The sequence below is a fragment of the Trachinotus anak genome, unplaced genomic scaffold (assembly GCF_046630095.1).
Source record: "Trachinotus anak isolate AG129_WGS33_773 ecotype Australia unplaced genomic scaffold, CSIRO_AGI_Tana_v1 ptg000032l, whole genome shotgun sequence".
Classification (NCBI taxonomy): Eukaryota; Metazoa; Chordata; class Actinopteri; order Carangiformes; family Carangidae; genus Trachinotus; species Trachinotus anak.
Genome location: NW_027273883.1, coordinates 16,773,061 through 16,792,001, shown reverse-complemented (window position 1 = coordinate 16,792,001; position 18,941 = coordinate 16,773,061). Strand labels below are relative to the sequence as shown.

Below are 18,941 nucleotides of genomic sequence, written 5' to 3'. Positions count from 1 at the left end.
ATGTTATCATGCCTTACTTTGATGCAGTTAGCCTACATATTGTAGATACATATCATTTGAGTATGATTCACCAGCATGGGTAGATAAGCTCTGTGATTAAAAGTTTTCCCACATCTCATAAGAAATCTGTGTAGTGGGACAAACCCATATAGCCATATTATAACTACTGCCTATGGGTGTGTTTTACTTGTGGTGAAGGGGGGCTATTTACAGTGCCTGTGCCCCCTCTGTTTTGGTTGAATGACGTCACACATTCCTGCTCATGGCACGAACACACACACACACACACACACACACACACACACACACACACACACTGTGACCCTTCCACACTGTGTCCTGACCCTGACTGGAGTATTTGAGACTGAGTTAGGGCACAGTGGGATGAACACATATAATGTGAATGGAAAAAAAAGACTCCACCTCCCAGCAAGCACACAGGAACACATTTTATTTGTGTTTATTTTAAGCCTGAGTGTGCATATATATTGTCTGACAGACCCTGTTGATGTGAAAAATATGGAGACAGTATGTTGAGGGGGCCTCTAGGCTGCTGTTGGTGCTTTAATTAAAACAGAGGGTTTATAGGGCACAGCCATCTGTATGTTCAGGAAACAGTCACAGTGCAACCTTCTCTTCAAGCAACAAGCTTAACTTGCTTTACTCCTTTCTCACACACATGCACTAAAACAGCTGAGGGTATTATTGTTCTCTGGGAGTTTTTGCCACGTGATCACATGCAATCTGACGTTATTCACAGAGATGGTTATAAAATGTGTGAGTCAATATTTGAAAGAATGGAGCAGAAGCCAAGAAGATGGAATATATTTGTAAATTATTATAAAACTAACATACATGTGACAGAAAGCTGTTACCCAGGTACCTTTGTACCCAAGATGCTGACCCATCATATTCCACATTAAAATGCTTGTGTCTTTTATAGTTACCTCTTGCAATATCTAGTGAGGTGAATTCAAACGTGCTAACAACAGCAGGGGTTTTGGAAAACTTTAGATCACTGGGTTTTACCAGTTACATTAATTGGCCTATTTATGAGTTAAGCGCGTCATTAAAGAACAATAAAAAAAAAAAAAAAGCACTATACCGAATAGAATTTTCCAGTCTTTAACCACTCCACATGTGCATTTTTACTTATCGATCCTAAGGGGCGGGCTACAGAGGCAGTATCAAACATCACGTTCGCAAAATTTTCTCAAACTTTGATGATGTCAATAATTGAAGATTTAATGTGTGCTAGTTACTTTATAACATGCTGACATTATACGTGAAACATCTTTCATTTTATTAATTAATCATGTACATATGCCTGAAGTACTCCCATTCACTGATGCTGCATTCATGACAGAGCGACCAATATACAGAATTATGCTAAATCTATCCTAGTCTCAGAAGCAACATTAAGCTTTACATTGATCCAAGGCTGCAGATTATGTTTACTGTTTAAAACTCCCCAGATTTTATACAATTATGTCAGAATATTTCCTTTTCCACTATCTGTGGGATGGTGAGATAACAAAGTACCAAACAAAGTAATCACTATTGAATGAGTTGTGCTCGGCATATTGACTTCGCCGGAGAAATTTGTGAATGACATTTTCAACAACAATAGAATAACAACAGAATATCATTTTTTGTCTATTTTTGCGTGAGGCAGAGATAATGACAAAAAACAAGAAGAAGAATTAATACAATTGTACATTGACTTTCACATTGTTTTCATGAAGTGTGGTATTGTACAATGCCATCCTCTACCTGTAGTAGGTTTAAGCCTCCCTGATCCTGCTCCTCAGCTCATTCTGCTCCCTCTGCAGCTCCTCCTTATTCCTTTACCTCAATGCACTTTCCATCTCATTCGGCAGGACCTTTAGATCTGGAGTTACCCAGGGCTCTTTATTAGAAAACAGTCATGTTGTCTTGGCGGGCACAGTGTTCTCCTCACAGAAGCTGATGATGTGTGAGATTGTTGATGTCCTCACCGTGAGGCTCACAGAGACCATCCCAGTTGCTTGAGTCAAAACACTCCGTCAGTGCCTCATTACACTCATTAGACCATTGTCTCACTGTGTACCTGTTTATCTGTGTGTCTGCATGCTGATCTGAATCAGTTTTGTGTGCCCAGCTGCAGTCAATGGTTCCCATAGTGATGGTAACTGCTTAGTTACACCTGGTTAAAAGAGGGATTATGACGAACGCAGCTCTAAAACTCTGGTTTGTCAGTCAAAGAATATTGATTCCTATCACCTTAAACTTTATATTTTCCGAGAGAGGAGACTCTGCGGAGCGCAGTGATATAAAGTATGTGTTTGTGGTGTCAAACATGTGGGGGTTGTTTTCTCTGGTCTCTCTGATTTCCTCTGTATTCTCTGGTCTCAGTTAACAATAGAGCCAATAGGACAGATGGAAGGTACTGTTGCTCAGAGGCTCATAGTTCAAACTCTGTGAGTCATTGTGCTGTTGTAGTCACATTGTGCGAAAGAAGACAAATTTGACTACATTCTGACAAAAAATGGCGTGTGTAGAGTGAAATTTGTGGCCATGAGGACGGGTTGAACAGAAATTTTTCACTCACAATTTGTTACTCGCTCTAGCTGTGAACATTCAACCACATACACACTAATGTAAAAATCTGAAAGGTCCAGAAACGCTCATGAATCTTTAACTGTCACTGTGTAAAAAGTATGAATGAGATTTCAAGGTTGAATACAGCCAAAAATGAGGGAAAGTGTCTGAACATTTTGACTTTTGAATGGAGTTTCTGGCTGAAATTATGAATGAATAGAAGAGGTTGAAAAATGAATGAAAAGTTGTGGAAACTAGAGATTTTGAACATGCCTAATGTGAGAAAATGTCAGAAAAACATTGAACATTTTGGAAAGAATGAAATATATTTAAATAAAACAGAAAACATCTTAGTTTGAATAGAGTTTCTATGTTGAACCATCTAGAAGGAGATACAAATCAAAAAATGGTGGAATAAAAAAAAGAGTTTTTGAACCTGCAGAAGAACATATAGTGGGATTGAGTTAGCAGTAATCCCACCTAAATATACAATATACAACACTCTCTGTACTGCTGATTAGGACTCAAACTGTTTGTTTTACTGTGAAGCAAATACATTTGCATAAAAGCATATCCAACAGAAAAAATTCAAACAGAGCAGCAATTATTGGTTTTTACTTTGTTAGGCTTTTATTTTGAAGCAGATAAAGCATTGAGGAATAAATGGCCACTGTGTGATTAGTGCTTGGCAGCAGCTGTTCTGGATGGGTGCAAAAGATTTTGTTTGTTTTTTTATTTAGAAGATTTGTTTGAAAAACTGTAATAAACCTCTGAGAGACAAGAAAAGTGAATGAAAAAATAATAGCTGCCCTCAGCTATTGAGTTTTACATGCAGTAAAGACTACATACAGTTATGCAGACACAATATATACTGTAGATAGATCCCTTTGAGGAGAAAACATGTCACACCTGTGTGTGTTCTTTTGCGTAGCACTGACCTATTTTATAGTCAGAAAATGCCAAAATGACTGAAAAAAAGACTGTTACTATGGAGCAGTACAGTCAATAAATGAATAACTTTGGCAAGTGTGTGGCCTTCACATACATGCCAAGAGTTTAGCTTTATCCTCAACACAATTAAAGGACTAGTGGAAATCTGCTTATACAATGAGCTCATGCAAAAAACATCCACAGATGACCAAATTACCAGCTTTGAGGTCAGCCTCCAAGATAATGAGCTGTGGCATTACTGTCGTCCTGTGAGAATACACAACCCAGTCCAGGGACTGGACTGGTGCAGCCAAGGGTGACTGTGACTGTGACTGTGACTGCACTGTGCACCCCACCCTTTCTTTTTTTCCACTAGCAGAGTTTCTCAAGAGGAAGGGGAGTGATTTTCTTTACCTCCTCAAAGACGAATCATGCTGTACATCTAATGTGTAAGACTTCAAATGTGGTCTGAAGAGAAAGTGAGTCACAGTGGAATACTGTTTCCTATTCAATAACCCTAGTTGTCATGGAAACTGCAGAGCTGACGAAAAGTGTTAAATGACTTCAGGGGCTGTCAGTGACAAAATTAATTATTAGAAGAAATGCATCAGTACAGCTCAAACCTCATTTGACAAAGGAACACTGTTCAGAAATATCCTACTTATCTATTTATTCAAACATGTGGTGAGTTCAGCCTGGGAAGAATTCCTTGGCATTTCTGAGCCACCTAAAAATGGCTCTTTTCAATGACACAGCAACTTCAGCTTATTGTTCAGGTCAGTTCAAGTTCAGACCTGTTTATTAGCTGGTGTTACCAGGCAGCAAAGTGAAAACGATCATGTGATAACAAAAAGAGAAGAGATCAGGAGTTAAACAGTATTTTAACTTCTTTCATACATCTGGTCTGAATGTGTGGAAGAAAAAATATCACACAGGAAGAGGAGGTGACAGAAGAGAAATAATGCCCTCTATCTTTGTCTTGTACTCACAAAACCATTTGATGTTTTGTGCTGTGACAGCAGCTAATTGAAATAAAATTCAAAGAATCTGAGACAATGCAGTGAATAACTAACACAGCTATGGCTCTGTTCTCCCCTTCTCTTATTTCTGGTTTCTCTTCCTGTTATTCTGTCTCTCTTGAGAACCTTTTCCTGTCACCTGATGGTCAGAGATACAGCCTAGAAATATGGAAAAAAAAAAGGTTCAGGGGAGCAGTCAGCTGTTTTCCCTTTTGTCCACACATTTTTTCAATTCATCATGTTTTAATAAAAAAGCAAACCAGCCTTCCATTACTCAAATAATAAGATACAGCATGATTTTATCAGTCACAAGCCGACCATCTTATGCTATTAAAATAAAAGCACTTCCTCAAGCAGAAGCTGACCTTGCAAAATTGACATGTGCATCTCACTTTTCAGAGAGATCACATTCTTTCTTGTTCATTCACACTGATGCCAGACAAAATATGGGACTTTTATTGTGCAGCTTCTGAAACTCTTGGATCATGTGGAGACGTGGGCACGGCAAGTCGTGAAAAAGACGAATGCTTGTACATATCCAAAAACTGCCTACTCACACAGCCTTTAAAGAGATCGAGGTCGGTGGGCGTACACGCACGGATACATTTCACTGCCGCTGGCTCATGTGCTCCGCCAGGACGGTGCTAATGGCTGAGTCATGTTGCCCCAATGTTGACACAGAGACACTGAGCTGATGAATAGGCACAGTGCAGCAACGGACGACCGTGATGTGGTCAGATATCTCTAACAGACCTTCTGATGGTGACAGGGTTCCAGAAGCCAAACAGTGGTCCATGTATGGTGTTCGGACGAGATCTGTGGCTAAAAGCGGCACCAGAGGTGGAGGCAAACACTGATAAGGCAGATCATGAGTGCGTGACTCAGCCCAGACACCGGGCGGACAGGCATATGGCAGACATAGAGGTGTGAAGTTGTGGTTCTGGGTGCAATGCTAGAGGTGGTGTCAGGGCAGAAAGGGGGGAATGAGAACGCTGACTGGAATTTGAAGTGGTGTTTGGGCTCATGTGAGATTGCCAAGAGGGTCTAACTAAATGGGGGGGGGGGGGGTGATCTGAAAGAGACAGGTGCTAAATCTCTCTTGGCAATTTATAAAAGACACTAAGGAAGAAAAGAGAGAAACTCACTGCTCCTTGAGTATTTTATTAAAAACAGGAAAATATAAATAAAATGTCATTCGGCATATTTACACTGAAGTGTCCCCGTGCTGAATCACTGCTTGACAGTAGTGGTAAAGGCCCAAACATCACTCATCAATGAGGAAGTTGATGAGGGCTGTCCTCGGGGAGAGGATGGCTCTCTTGATGCTTCGCTTGCTGAGAAGCTTCTGTCCGAGCGGGCTCTCCAGTATCAGCTGCTGCACCCGCTCTGTATCTTTGGACGCCTGCAGAGGCACAGTCACTGTCCCACAGGCCTTGTTGTTTATCTGTGGGTGAGAATTAAGAGGTAAATATCTGGGAGAAGTATAGAAAGAAACTGTTGAGTCTCCATCTGACAAAAGGTTCTGCCATGTCTGTAACCAAAGTCGTCCCTGCTGACATAAAAATCCCAAAATAACAGACTCCACCTCTCCTTCCACATATACACATAGTTAGTGGTAGGTATGGGAAGGGCACTCACGTCTGGTATGTTTAGAAACAAGTGTACGTGTGCACGAAGCGAATGTGATCATGCCTCTGGAAGTGGTTGAAAATTAATGGTGTGTGTGTGTGTTTATGTGCGTGTGTTTGTGTGTGTGTTCCTGAGGTTGCTCAGCCTTGGCCTCCCTTCTGGGACAAACCCAAGTCCGTGATTAGAGGACAGAGGGAGTGAGGTTGCCTCCACAGGGCTGAGGACGCCCACAACAGAGAGCTCAGTCTGAAGAAAAACCAACATCATCATCATCACTGAGCAGTGGGAGCTCAAATATATGTACTGTGTGTGTGTGTGTATGTGTGTGTTTGTGTTAGTGGAGTGGGTGTGTATGGGATTTTGAGCATGAGAGATGAACAAGAAGTAAACAAGAATGCAGAAATGAGAATGTGTAAAGAAGTGTTATTTTCACTCACAGGCAAAGCATATATGGGTTGGGAGGGAAATACACACCCCCACACACGCACACATACACACATACACACACATACACACACACACACAACACTCTCTGGGTTTTCTTTCCTTTATATCTTGTCTTGTCTGGTTTAGATCTAACCAGTGAAAGACAGGTACTGTTAGTCAGCTGACCGTGTTTGCTGTCATCACATATCACGTGTGTGTGTTTATATATGTGTGTGTGTGTGTGTGTGTGTGTGTGTGTGAGGGGATTAAGGCTTATCTCAGGAGATCTGACCTGCTCGGGAGAAAACAGTCAGATTAAATCAGTTTTAGCTTTTATCTATTAACTGAGTCAATGTTTATGCCAGTGTGGCGACTGACACGTATGTGTGCGTTCATGTGACAGTGCAAGAGGCTTGGATCTGATCCAAGTTGATTTTCTGAACCTTCTGGATATTCCCTCTGATTGTCTGTATGCCTTTGAAAGTGCTCTCACACAAGCACAACACCCATGCACACACTTTCATTCCTGATGATGACATACACTGTCAAACTGAGGGCTTTCACCATTTGTGTGATTGAGGCTCCCAGGCAGAAAAAAAGCATGAGAAATGAAAGTCAGGAATAACACTGTATCTCTGCTCCTGACTTTTAATTATTGACCCACTTGTCTATTTAGCTTAAAGCCTACCACTCGACATGGGGATGCATAAACACACACACACGCACACATGCACGCGCACACGCACACACGCACAAACAGGCTAATCATAGGCTCTCTTGAAAATTACAGACTATGAATGCAATCATCGACTTAAGACTTTGGGTTCAAGAGAGTTTGAGTGAAAAATGCCAGCGGATGCAAGCGCAAATGTGTGTGTATATACCTATTAATAAAGTTATGTATAAATAATGAGCCAAGAGCTGTTGCTGAGCGAAACCTTTTATCTTCAAAATTAAAAAAGAAGAAAAATGAGAGCTTTGTTTAGGAGCTTTTTAAAGAGGTTTTTATATTCAAAACACCACAATACCAAAGAAAAAGATCCCAAAGGACTGAAGATGTCATTCGTCGACTGATAACAGCTGTGTGTTCATGTCGGAGAGTGAGAGTGATCCTACCAGCACGGACAGCTCCACAAAGTCAGGGACCTTCAGGTACTCAGGGTCCACATTTGGCCATGACTGTTGCAGGACGTCTCCTCCCCGCTGGAGGAGGGTGCTGAGGGGGTTTTTTACCTGGCAAAGACCTGAGGGGGGAACACAGAGGGCTATCACTGACAATATAATACACTGACACACTAAGGAGATGGTCTCATATGCTGAGGTACAGAGAAAAAGCCATTACACCTCAGCCGAGGAAGGAAAATGTTTGGAATAACTGGGGATAGGATGACTTTTTTGTTGCTTTTTACCCAATTTATTTCCCTTCATGTTGAGAAAAATATCTTGAAGAAGGGTCAAACACCAGCCAAGCTATCCCACCACCCCTTGTCCTGACTCTCAGTTAAACCAGCGAGTGCACATCCCACTGGAGGCACAAAGGAAGGATGTGAACTTCCTCTCTCCTGCCCTGTGTGTGTGTGTGTGTGTGTGTGTGTGTGTGTAAAATTACAAACAAGTGAGAGTTAGAAAAAGAACAACATGACTGAGTGCAGCAGGGGTCACATGTCCCTCACTAGTATGTCCTGTTTATAAGGCAGTTTTAAAACTACATATACAGCCAAAATGCACACAAGCCACTTATTAAAAACACACACAAACACACACACACACTCACTCTCACACACTCACACACTCACACACTCACACACACACACACACACAACTCTTCCTCTCAGCGATGATCTGTCAGGTTTTCCTGACTCTGGCAATCAGCTGGACCATGTGTTTTACTGGAACCTCTTTTCTCTCAGCTGTGTGCAGAAACTCTGTGTACGTGTGTCATCAACAATAAGGGGATGTCCTCCAGGCCAGTGCGGGGGCAAGTTTCCATACGAGGCATGAAAAGTGACGCTAGATCTTCCTTTCTATTGTTTGTTTTCTACTATTGGTCAAGACCTCTTGATACTGCTTTCAGTTTCATTTGATGGACAGTGAGTGTGGAGTTTGTTTCAGGTAAAAGGAATTGTTTCACTCACTGACTTAACTGTGGATTACATCACCGCTGGGTGTTCACTGGTATTAGATAAGCAGTAGAGTCAACATTACGTTTATCTGAGGCAACTTCCTCTTACATTCATTTAAAAAAAAAACAACAACTTATCTTACCGCAAACTTCACATATTTTTGCCTTCATGACACAATGAGGTGATTCCATTGAGATTCTAAGTCTAAAATCAATTGATAAAATAAAAGTATGTTAAATTATCATTGGACATTTGGGCATTTAGTCCCCAGTCTCCGGAGTCAACGTTTCCTCCTGCAAACTATTTTACCCTGAGTGCATACCATGCGTGCACGTGCATGAGGAAATAATTTATCATTTGTGAATCGTTTGCATGTCTCCCACCTGCCCAAAGTTCAGAAGCCAGGTGAGGGGCCATGGGTGCTGTCATCATCACCAGCGTCGCCAGAGCCTCCTCAAACTCCAAGCTGTGCTGCACCACCCTGACTGTCGCACTCTGAACACACACACACACACACACACAGTGGGAAAAAATGTGATGTGAGTTTAGCAATAAAAGATAAGAGCGATTCTTTATTTCTAGGTTCCAGAGGGCACACTCACACCCAGTGTATTGGTAAATCCCATCAGACGAGAAATGGCTGCGTTGAAAAGGAAGTCCTCTGTGAAGTAAGATGTCACCTGAAAATACAAAAAAACACTCAATTAGGGAAAAAAAAATCAGAAAGTCTGAGGATTTTTGTTCTGTTTGGGTAACTGGACATACAGATGTGTCCTGACAGACTGACTGTGTCATGGAAAAAAACTTTGAGCCTGCCTCTGAAGAATTATTAGAAAACAAATGACAGGGTTGACCCCGCAACTGAATGGTTGGGACGCATGTCACATGGGTGCAAATGCTGTTTGCCTTCATGTCACCCCCCTTCACTCTTTCCCCACATTTCCTGTCTGTCTCAGCTGTGGCTATAAAATAAAGGCTTCAAATGCCTGAAAAATAACAATAATAAAAAAAGAAAACAATAACTGTGGCCTCCTCCCTGTTATCACCATGTGTACCAGCTGAAGGCACACACCGTGTCAGCATTCCCCCGCTTAGCCCTCTGGGAAGAAAAACCCATTTGGGAAGGGCCTGAGGGAGGAGGAGGTCGATGGCCGAGGCTTTTCTGAGGGACGGATCAAAGGACGGCCTCGGCTTTGGGGGCTTATGGCAAACAGCCTGAGGTCCTTTAAAAGCTCTATCCCTTAGGGGTGGAGAGAAAGAATCAAACCTGGCAGCCAAAGGATGCTATTTATAAAGTGTGAAAGGAGACGGAGTGGATTTAAAATCAATTTCCATCCCCTTCTTTTACTCTTTCTTCCGGGGGTTTCAGGTTGGTGGATGTTCAGCATTCGATTGAAAGGCTGGAACTTGGGACTATGCACTGCTGGACCTTGTGATGAGTGACATATTACCTTGAAGTCAAGGTATCACACAGTACCTTCCAACTGCACAATCTAGCGCAGCGTTAAATGGATAAAGGAAATGAAATATTTTCGACTGCACCATTAAAACAACAAGCACAAGTAATTGGTGCTTGCAGAGGAATTAAATTCAAAATAGACCAAGCTGGCAGATGCTGTACGGTATCATATTCAGTGAAGGTGAACACTTAACTGCTGTGAAAAGCTGAGATTTAGAAAATGGGCCCATTAGTGACCCCTAATGGTCAGGCCTGCTGCAATATCTCACTGCTCAATAATAACACCATGACACATTTTCAGCCAGTCATTCAAAATCAAAGCCAGTCTGAGGCTATGGAGTTGCCACCTCTTTGATAGCGTAGTTCTTGTTCTCCCAGATCTTTTTAGTCTCTGCCAGTTCTTTCTTCTTCAGCAGGGAGGGGTTGGGGACATCTCCGAGTTGCCGAGCCCCGCGCAGCTTGGTCACCAGCTGCCACAGTCGAGACTGCCACCGCAGAACCCCAGGAAGGGCGTCCGCTGAGGTGGTGAACACACACAGACACAGAGGAAAAGGATATTTTGACATACTGTGGGAGAAAAAGCTTTTTAAAATTAAATCACCTTCATTTGACAACAACTGATTTCTTCGAGGAAGAAATTTGTCACTTTTCACAAAACTAACTTTCTGCATAACACATAAATTGAAAAAGTAATGGCTTAAGCCTCACTCTTGACATTCCAGAGGATGTCCTGTTCAGGCGGTGCAGCGTAAAGTATGTAGAGGCGAACTGTGTCCACGCCGTACTGCTGCACCACCTCTTGGGGGTCCAGACCGTTGTGTTTAGACTTGCTCATCTTCTCCCATGTCACCTCAACACGACCACCGCCCAATGCCACTGGCTCCTCATCTAGAGGCAGGTTAGGAGAGCCGGATGTCAGAGTTAGCCGGACAAAGTTGCGTACTCTTACAGTCCTCTCCTAGCTTTATCAGCTCATTTTAATTTGGTAACTAAATTACATTGTAACCCTATCTTAATTAAAATCTGTCATTTTTAGCTCCTGCTTGATCAGATTTAGTCAAAGACAGAAGAAAGAAAAATATGAGGCCCAGTCAATCTGATCCTGTAACACTGGGATCAAGAGACTTTCTTTTCTCTGTAAGAAGCCAATATCTTGTGTTTATTCTGTTACCAAGCAATAGAGAGAAGCTGGAAATCCTTGGGCATGAAGTCAATTTTAAGAGGATTCTTTAAAGGATTTCTTGTGATTTGACTTTTGTCAAGAGGAGCTGGTTAATATGCCATTCATTTAGGCAAAGCTATAAAGCACAAAACAGAAAGGGGTCGCTATCAGCAGCACAAAAGATAAGGTGAGATACTGGTGCCACTACATGCTACATTAAAAAAAGGAAAAATGTTGTCATGACACGATTTTTCCTTTAACAGTGCCTCAAATGATTCTTCTGCCTTTGTGAGCGGTTTTATCTGGCAGACCCACATGGGGGGGTCACAGGCAGTACCTGTGAAGTCTATTTCTTCCCTCTTTAGGTACTGGCCGCTGTCAGCCAGTTTGAAAGTCTGGCCCTTTATCAGACCCTGGACCAGCAGCTTCTGAAAAGGCTCCCTGATGGACAGAAAGAGGGCTCATTAGCATACATACACAAAAATGCCCGTGCACGGCAAGAGCAGATAATCCACAGTGTAACTCCACCTGTGAGCCACGAGACTCTGGTCCTTGCAGAAGTGACAGAGGAAACGAGCATAGTACAAGTGCATGACGGCGTGCTCCTTCCCTCCGATGTACACGTCCACAGGCAGCCAGTGATCGGCTAGGTGGCGCTCAAAAGGCCTGGAGAGGAAACACAGGTTTAGGGAGGCGGTGAACTGGGATCACCGAATTCTTGGGAGGTAAGCTGTTATCAAGAACAGTGTTGAGTTAAAAAGTAACAATAAAAGTGTGAAAAAATTAAAGCGTCAGTGTGGGAGGGAGTCATTTCTGCAGTCTGCACTTCCCTGACATCATTTATGTGTGTTAAGTACTGTGACGTCTTTTTTCCCTCCCTTTTTATTCATCCACGGAGGCTTTCACTGCTCACGGTAACTGCTTTATTCTTCTTTGATTTATTCAAAGAAAACTGCTGTTGCTACTTCTGTAAATTTAAATGCATGACTTCCTGTTCCATAGGGATTATATCCTTTGAGGAAACACTACATGATTAAAACAGCAAGAATAAGAGCTTTATTCGAGTTTTATTTTTCCAGTTCTAGGATGTATTATTCATTGATTTCACTCTGTTTTGTTGATGCATCATACTCCATTTCAATATCTGGAATATTTGCCTGATTTTTTTTCTATTTGCGGTGCTGAAATGTTTAATATAGATTTTCTAGTGTTGAGCTCATTGTAACTTTGGTTTGAAAGGTAATGTATAAAGTTTATTATTACCATCATTGTTATTATTGGATTAACCAGCAACTGAAGGCAGCAAAGCAGACTTCAAAATCATTTTACCAGATGGCAGCGGCCGTTGTGTGCTTTGTTAGATGTGCACACACACACACACTTCCTCTAGGGGGCAGCCTGAATCTGACACACAAGCATCCAGAGATGATGCTCACAGAAGCATCCTGAAGCCTCCTCTATCTCACTGGCTTCCCGCTTACAGAAAAAAAAAAAAAAGCACTGTGTGTTTTAAGTTTAGCTCTGAAGACTTCCTCTGTGCTCAGCGTCTCATGGTAACAGTTCAGTAAAGATTTCAACAGGGCGGCGGCATGTGGTTAGCCTGACTGGCATGGCGGTCAGCAGATGCAGGGATTCCACATATAGTAATGATGCTTTTTGGGACAGACTGCTATCTCTGTGTGCCACCTTTCACACCAGTCATTACTCTCCTCCACACCTCTCTGCCTCTTGCCCTCCGTCTCTGCCTGATGGTGTCTACGGATAATTGAACCGGGGGAAAAAAGAGTTATGAACTCACAAGGCTGAAAATAATTTAGCCTGTTAGTTGGCATCAGGCCAAGGGAAGTCTAATACATAACCACATACACACAAACACAGAGAGAGACGCACACACTTTACACCCTGTTCCCATTTCCTCCCTCTTACTTGCTACTTTCAGCATCTCTTGCGCACATAAGTCTCAGCAGGCCAACTGAAATGCACAAATAGTGTAATTGCTTTTTCTGTTGTGCCATAATCTGTCCCGCTACGAAAAGTGATGGGGAGAGCAGCGCCCCTCCCCTGTAAAGCAGCTTTACAGCTAGGTCAGGGCACTGGGAAATTAATCTCTTTTGTTAAGCTCAGGGTATCGCCACCATCCCAGCAGGTGACAGCCGTAGCTCTATAATCTCTACTGGCAGGGAATGCAACTTTCAGGCGTGTGTGTGTGTTCGCATGTGTGAGAGTGTGTAAAAGAGAGTGCACAAAGGCCATATGTGCACGTTTGAAATGGGTAAGGGGGGGAGAGCGGCTGAACTTGCAGTGAGCCTAATTATGTGTTACAGTGTAACTTTCCAAGAGCACATACAGAACAAAGTGTGTGTGTGTGTGTGTGTGTGCGCGTGTGTGCGTGGCAGTGTAGAAGTGTGGGTGTGAGGCATGAGAGAAAATCAAGTTTGTATTATTTAGCAAAGATTATATAAAGAAAAATGTATTTTTCAGTATCTTCTCCACCCAACTCTTTCCTCAACTTCCTTTTCATTTAATTTCTATTTTTAAAAGATGTCAGAGGCAAAGCAAATAAATAAGTCAAATCTAAGGGCATGTACATACCTGTCTGTGTTATGAGGGTCTGTGTATCTAAAGTAATACCACGCTGAGTCCACAAATGTGTCCATGGTGTCCGTCTCCCTCCTCGCTGGGCCTTTACATCTGACAGGAGAGAGAGACAAAGAGAGTTGGGAGAGGCCGCACAAAAATCAATATTAGGCTGACAAACTAGAAAGCGAACAAATGAACGACGCCTGTTTGTATGCTTAGAGAAATGGCACATTATGTGATTTGCGTGCGTGTGTGTGCGAGTGTAAAGCTGGCTCCATCTGGCTGTGGGGGTCATGTCCCTGCAGAGAAGCAAAGCTGAAGCCAGACTGGCACCAGAGCTGTGTTCCTGTGCCCTGACTAACAGGCTGTGCTAACAGGGAACAAACTGGCAGGCCGAGCACATGATCATGTGTTTGTGTTGGAAATGCCACCTCGCGCCCCTTTCTATCCAAGCCAAACAGCACTTGGGTACGTGATGCGAATCTGCCAACATCACTTTCACAGTGGAGAGAGGACGTCCGCAAAGACACGGGAAAAGAGCTTTTGGAAAGAGTTTTTTCTTTCAGATTTAAAGCACTTAATGGAACAGTGAAAGCGTCTGCCTTTTACTTTATAATGAGTCTCAGTAGAGTTAAAATCAGTGTCCCAGAAAGATAAACAGAAAAGGAGCTCTGAGCTTTGCTACAGCATGTGCAACAGAGCAGGTATCGTTTCCTGGACCTTAGGGGATGTCTCTACTTTGTCTTTCTGTCTCTCTGTCTAACGTTTTCATTCACAACAAACATTTATATCATAGTCAAATTTTTCATCTCAACTCTCTAATACAGACACACACATCAAGAGGCAAAACTCCTCGATCACCTAATAGACCAGTCTATAATAAGGCTGTGATGATGAAGTAAGAGCTGAACGTTGCCTAGCAACAAGGCTAAGGTGTAGCAAGGTTAATATTTGGAAGCCAGGTGTTATTTCATACAATGAAAACCCAACAGTACAATGAAGCCGTTTACACCACAAAAGAATACAAATATAGAAATCTCACAAAATATGGAAAATTGGGCAAGTGAGATTTCTCACCTCATCTCTCGCACCAGTCTGGCCAATCAGAGGCTGGATCAGAGGCTAATTTGACAGACAGCTGATACCAGCTGCAGATGACAAACACAGGTGTGTCTGTGGAGATGGCCCTTCTTGAAACCATGAAAAGAGCCTAACAACTAAACTAAGTGACTAGATCTGAAGCAACCTGTGCGCATGAGTGTGTGTTTGTGAGTGTGTGTTCGCAGGATGAGCCAGAAAGAGCCAAAAGGCTCTCAAACAGATGAGGCAAGAGAGGCAGCTGCCCACTCCACGAAGGCTCTATTCCCATGGAAAATAGCCCTCCATCTGCTGTGTGTCGGCGTCACTGCCTGCAAATGTGTGTGTGTGTGTGCTGTGCTAACTAGGTGATCTCGCACTTTACCTGCAAATTCATGGAACAACACACACGTGCATGCACATCTTCCTTGCCAGGCTAAGCTGAGGCAGGGTTCAGTTGGCAGGCCAATTTCCAGTGGTGCGGAGGGTCAGAGACGAGACGAGCGCACAGGAAATGACTTCCTCAAGGACAGATAAAACTCCATTTCTGTCGCCCATCCCTCATCACTCTGCACGTCTGTGTTCCACTCAAACTTTAATTGGACATGGTCGACGAGTGAAGAGAACAAATTTCGCAGACACTTAACAACAGAGGGGAGATGGGAAGACGAGTGATAACAGCGTCTTTCTGATTATAGCCATCAATCACCGCTGATGGGAGGAATTATAGTAGCTTTGTGGAAGTGAGTGAACACAATCTGATGACTTGTGCCATCTGCGACTGAGTGGGCCATTGTTTTAATCAACATGGTGCCATGATGGTGATTAGTCTTATTCAGAGAGGAATTCCCATGTGAGTGAGGGACTCTGGAGACGCCGGCTGAGTGTGCATTCTGCAGTCAGAAACATTTTCAAACACATTCTCTGAGACGACTTACTGGTGAGAGGTGTGCGTGTGTGTATGTGTGTGTGAGAGAGATTACACTTACAAAAGGTAAACGTACGTGTGTGTGTGTGTGTGTGTGTGTGTGTGCACGTGTGCAGCATTTGTGTGCGTCTCTCGAGGCACAGCTGGTTTATGTAACCTCCGTCATCATCATCTCATGCTGCTCCCGTCACAGATGCCACTCATTACATAACCCCGTCAGAACAAAAGTATTAATCACACAATTCACAGGCCCGCTCTCAGTGCTCTCTGTGTTCTTGTAAAGCTGTCAGTCCTCTCAGCCTGCATGACAGCCAGCTCATTTATGTCAGTGCTGGTCTCCTGAGGAAATACAGGAAGTACGGAGGAGCGGCTGTCACTGGAGAGGGTTTACACATAATTCAATTCTCACTCTGCCAACACCGTAATGGACAGGATCATTTCCCCATTCGCTTATGTTGTGCCAAAAAGAAATAACACTTCTTCCACCCTTTCTGCTTCCTATTTACAACATCACATAGCTGAGAGCGGCAGCTGATCTGCTAAGGTCACAGTGCTTACAGAGGTGATGGTGACTCAGTGTCCGGCTAAAGGGCACTTCAACAGGATGGTTTGCTTACTGTGCAAATGGTGTCTAAGATCCACACCTGAGCAAAGGCTTCATCCATGTGAGTAAAAGACATTATTGTGGGGTTTCCATATTCACTTGGGCCAGGCGTTTCAAATTTTAGGGTCATGTTTGGTGAGATGTAAATACTCAAAATTAGACAACACAGAGGTCACTATTTTAAATGCATTTCAAAATCATCTGTTTAAGTCAGTGCTTCCCAGTATTTTTGGCTCATACCAGTGAGCTGTGACCAGATCCACCAAAGAGTAATTTCACAGTCTAACTAAAGATTTAAGTTATTGTTACGGGCATGAAAAAGTATAAATAAAAATTCAGAGTGCATTTTTTTCTTTGCTGTCCTATTAGTTCTCTCACAACCCTTCCATTTCATCTTGTGTGTCACAAAGAAAACTAAGACTAATCTTGAAGATTGTCTCTCTGATGGATTTGGCAACACTCGCATAGACTTGTAGTTACATTTAAAGTGTTTTCATAATTCATATTCCAGAGTGATTTATTTTGAAGGGTAGTCAGCTGTGGAAGGTGACAAGCCGACACATGACAGTCTTCTCAAAAGGAATTGAACTACCGATCAGCGCACTGTCTACTTTAATTGTTGTTCATTAGCTTGCGGCTGGTAAATCTTCTGGTTGTATCATCATCTCATACTTTTGTTGACTTTGAGCCAAGGTGACCTCCAGCTTGAAGAAAAATACACTATTTTGTTCTCGGCTATTGAGCTGCAGCCGACAAGCAGAACTAGCTGTTATAGCGCATCAATAATTATAAATCGACAAACATTTCACAAGTAAGTACAAGTGGTCAAAAAAAGTACTGCAAAAAGTGCCACTGAAAAAATGTGTAACCCCCTCCCCCAAAAAAAAAAATCAAATGTTGTATTCTCATATGATAATGAAAGAGAATTGACACAGATTCATAAATAAAACAGGGTTTTCCTTGGGATGTAACACACTGATGATAACTTAAAGGAGAACCATACAGGTGAAGTGAACAGATGAGTTTAGTTGTAATGCTCCAATAAAACATAAAAACAAAAAATTTTATGCATCACAATATTCTTACCTGGGACATTTACAGTTGACCCAGTCATGAGCAGCCTCCAGAGGCGACGCCCCCTTTCCTGTGAGAGACGGCAGCTTTGGTAATGTAACTGGTAACTCGTCCTCAGGCACTGCAACTGGACCACAAGACCCACAATGCACCACAGGGATGGGGGTGCCCCAGTACCGCTGTCTTGATATCAACCAGTCCCTGAGCTTAGAGCTGGTAAGGTGGCCACCGACCTTGAGCTCTATGGCCTTCTGGGTAATGGAGTCAAAGGCCTCCTCTCTGCTGAGGCCAGAAAACTACAAAAAGAGGGAGACAAAAAAGGAGGCCAAGAGCATTATTTTCTTCATTTTAAAGAGAGTAGGTGTACTAGACTAATCAATTCATCATAGTTTAATAATCATGAGTCCTTTGTCTATTATTGATGGGGTGGTCATCATCACTGGTGCCAACCTCATCAGAGTTAATCAAAGTTTGTGTCTCATCTTGGTCACTTTTCAGCACTGTCGTCCACCTCAGGTTCAGAGCTCTGGCCACAGACAGATCCTCCTCACTACAGTCTGGGATACCTGTCAGACACAGTAAAAAAAACACAAATGTGAACATACAAGCACACACACACACACACACACACACACACACACACATATATATAACTGATCTCATGAGGGAGAACAAAACCCTGTGGTGATGTTAAGCATGTTGTGATGCTACTAAACCGTTAACAGTCCCCTGGGTTCCACCTCCACACTCTACGAGACAAACACCCACTGGTTTCACATCATCACAGCAACAATAATACTGTGTGATGCAGACATACAGCATTGAATGAATTATCTAAATGTTAAGAAAATTGGGGTAGTACCTTTTCAAATGCAAGGTCTGTTAAAATTTCAAACATCTTTCTGTGCTTGATCTTTATATACAGCTCCTCATTTTTGGGATAATGACTTTTATATGGTTTCACTTAATCACATGACTGCATAGTTCATGTCAATACTATCAATGACATGAGTATAGGCTGCAAGAATACTTAGTAATTAGTTTGTGGATGGTTGTGAAACCCACCCACCCACACCCACAAACATACACCATCAATAACTCACCGATCACAGTGTCCAGATAGCCATCAAACGCCTCTTTGTGTGAGATGACCAGGGGAACCTCATGGCCGGTGAACAGGCTGTGAGCGGTGACCTCTGTGAGGGAGTCTGGAGAGCAGAGGACAGGGGACATGAGAGAAGCAGCGCTGCTTCCCCTGCTAGCTCATTATCAACAATCATTAACCACTGAGATAGAAAACCTCAAGGGAATCCCAATTAACATACACTCAGTGAACTACAACCACTGCAG

At 42.7% G+C, this 18,941-nt stretch overlaps 1 protein-coding gene across 2 annotated transcripts in view; it reads right to left on the bottom strand.

Annotated features, from left to right (window-relative positions):
• Positions 1 to 5,674: 5,674 nt before the first annotated feature.
• Positions 5,675 to 18,941, bottom strand: part of lars2 (leucyl-tRNA synthetase 2, mitochondrial) — a 29,453-nt gene continuing 16,186 nt past the window's right edge. For both annotated transcript variants that reach the window (XM_071470060.1, XM_071470059.1), the window contains exons 10-21: positions 18,695 to 18,799; positions 18,042 to 18,157; positions 17,604 to 17,887; positions 13,921 to 14,019; positions 11,857 to 11,994; positions 11,666 to 11,769; positions 10,875 to 11,054; positions 10,514 to 10,683; positions 9,310 to 9,387; positions 9,091 to 9,202; positions 7,701 to 7,828; positions 5,675 to 5,973 (exon numbers count right to left, since the gene is read on the bottom strand). In XM_071470060.1, the coding sequence (XP_071326161.1) occupies positions 5,794 to 5,973; positions 7,701 to 7,828; positions 9,091 to 9,202; positions 9,310 to 9,387; positions 10,514 to 10,683; positions 10,875 to 11,054; positions 11,666 to 11,769; positions 11,857 to 11,994; positions 13,921 to 14,019; positions 17,604 to 17,887; positions 18,042 to 18,157; positions 18,695 to 18,799 (1,694 nt within the window). In that variant the 3' untranslated portion in view covers positions 5,675 to 5,793. The remainder of the gene's footprint in view (positions 5,974 to 7,700; positions 7,829 to 9,090; positions 9,203 to 9,309; positions 9,388 to 10,513; positions 10,684 to 10,874; positions 11,055 to 11,665; positions 11,770 to 11,856; positions 11,995 to 13,920; positions 14,020 to 17,603; positions 17,888 to 18,041; positions 18,158 to 18,694; positions 18,800 to 18,941) is intronic.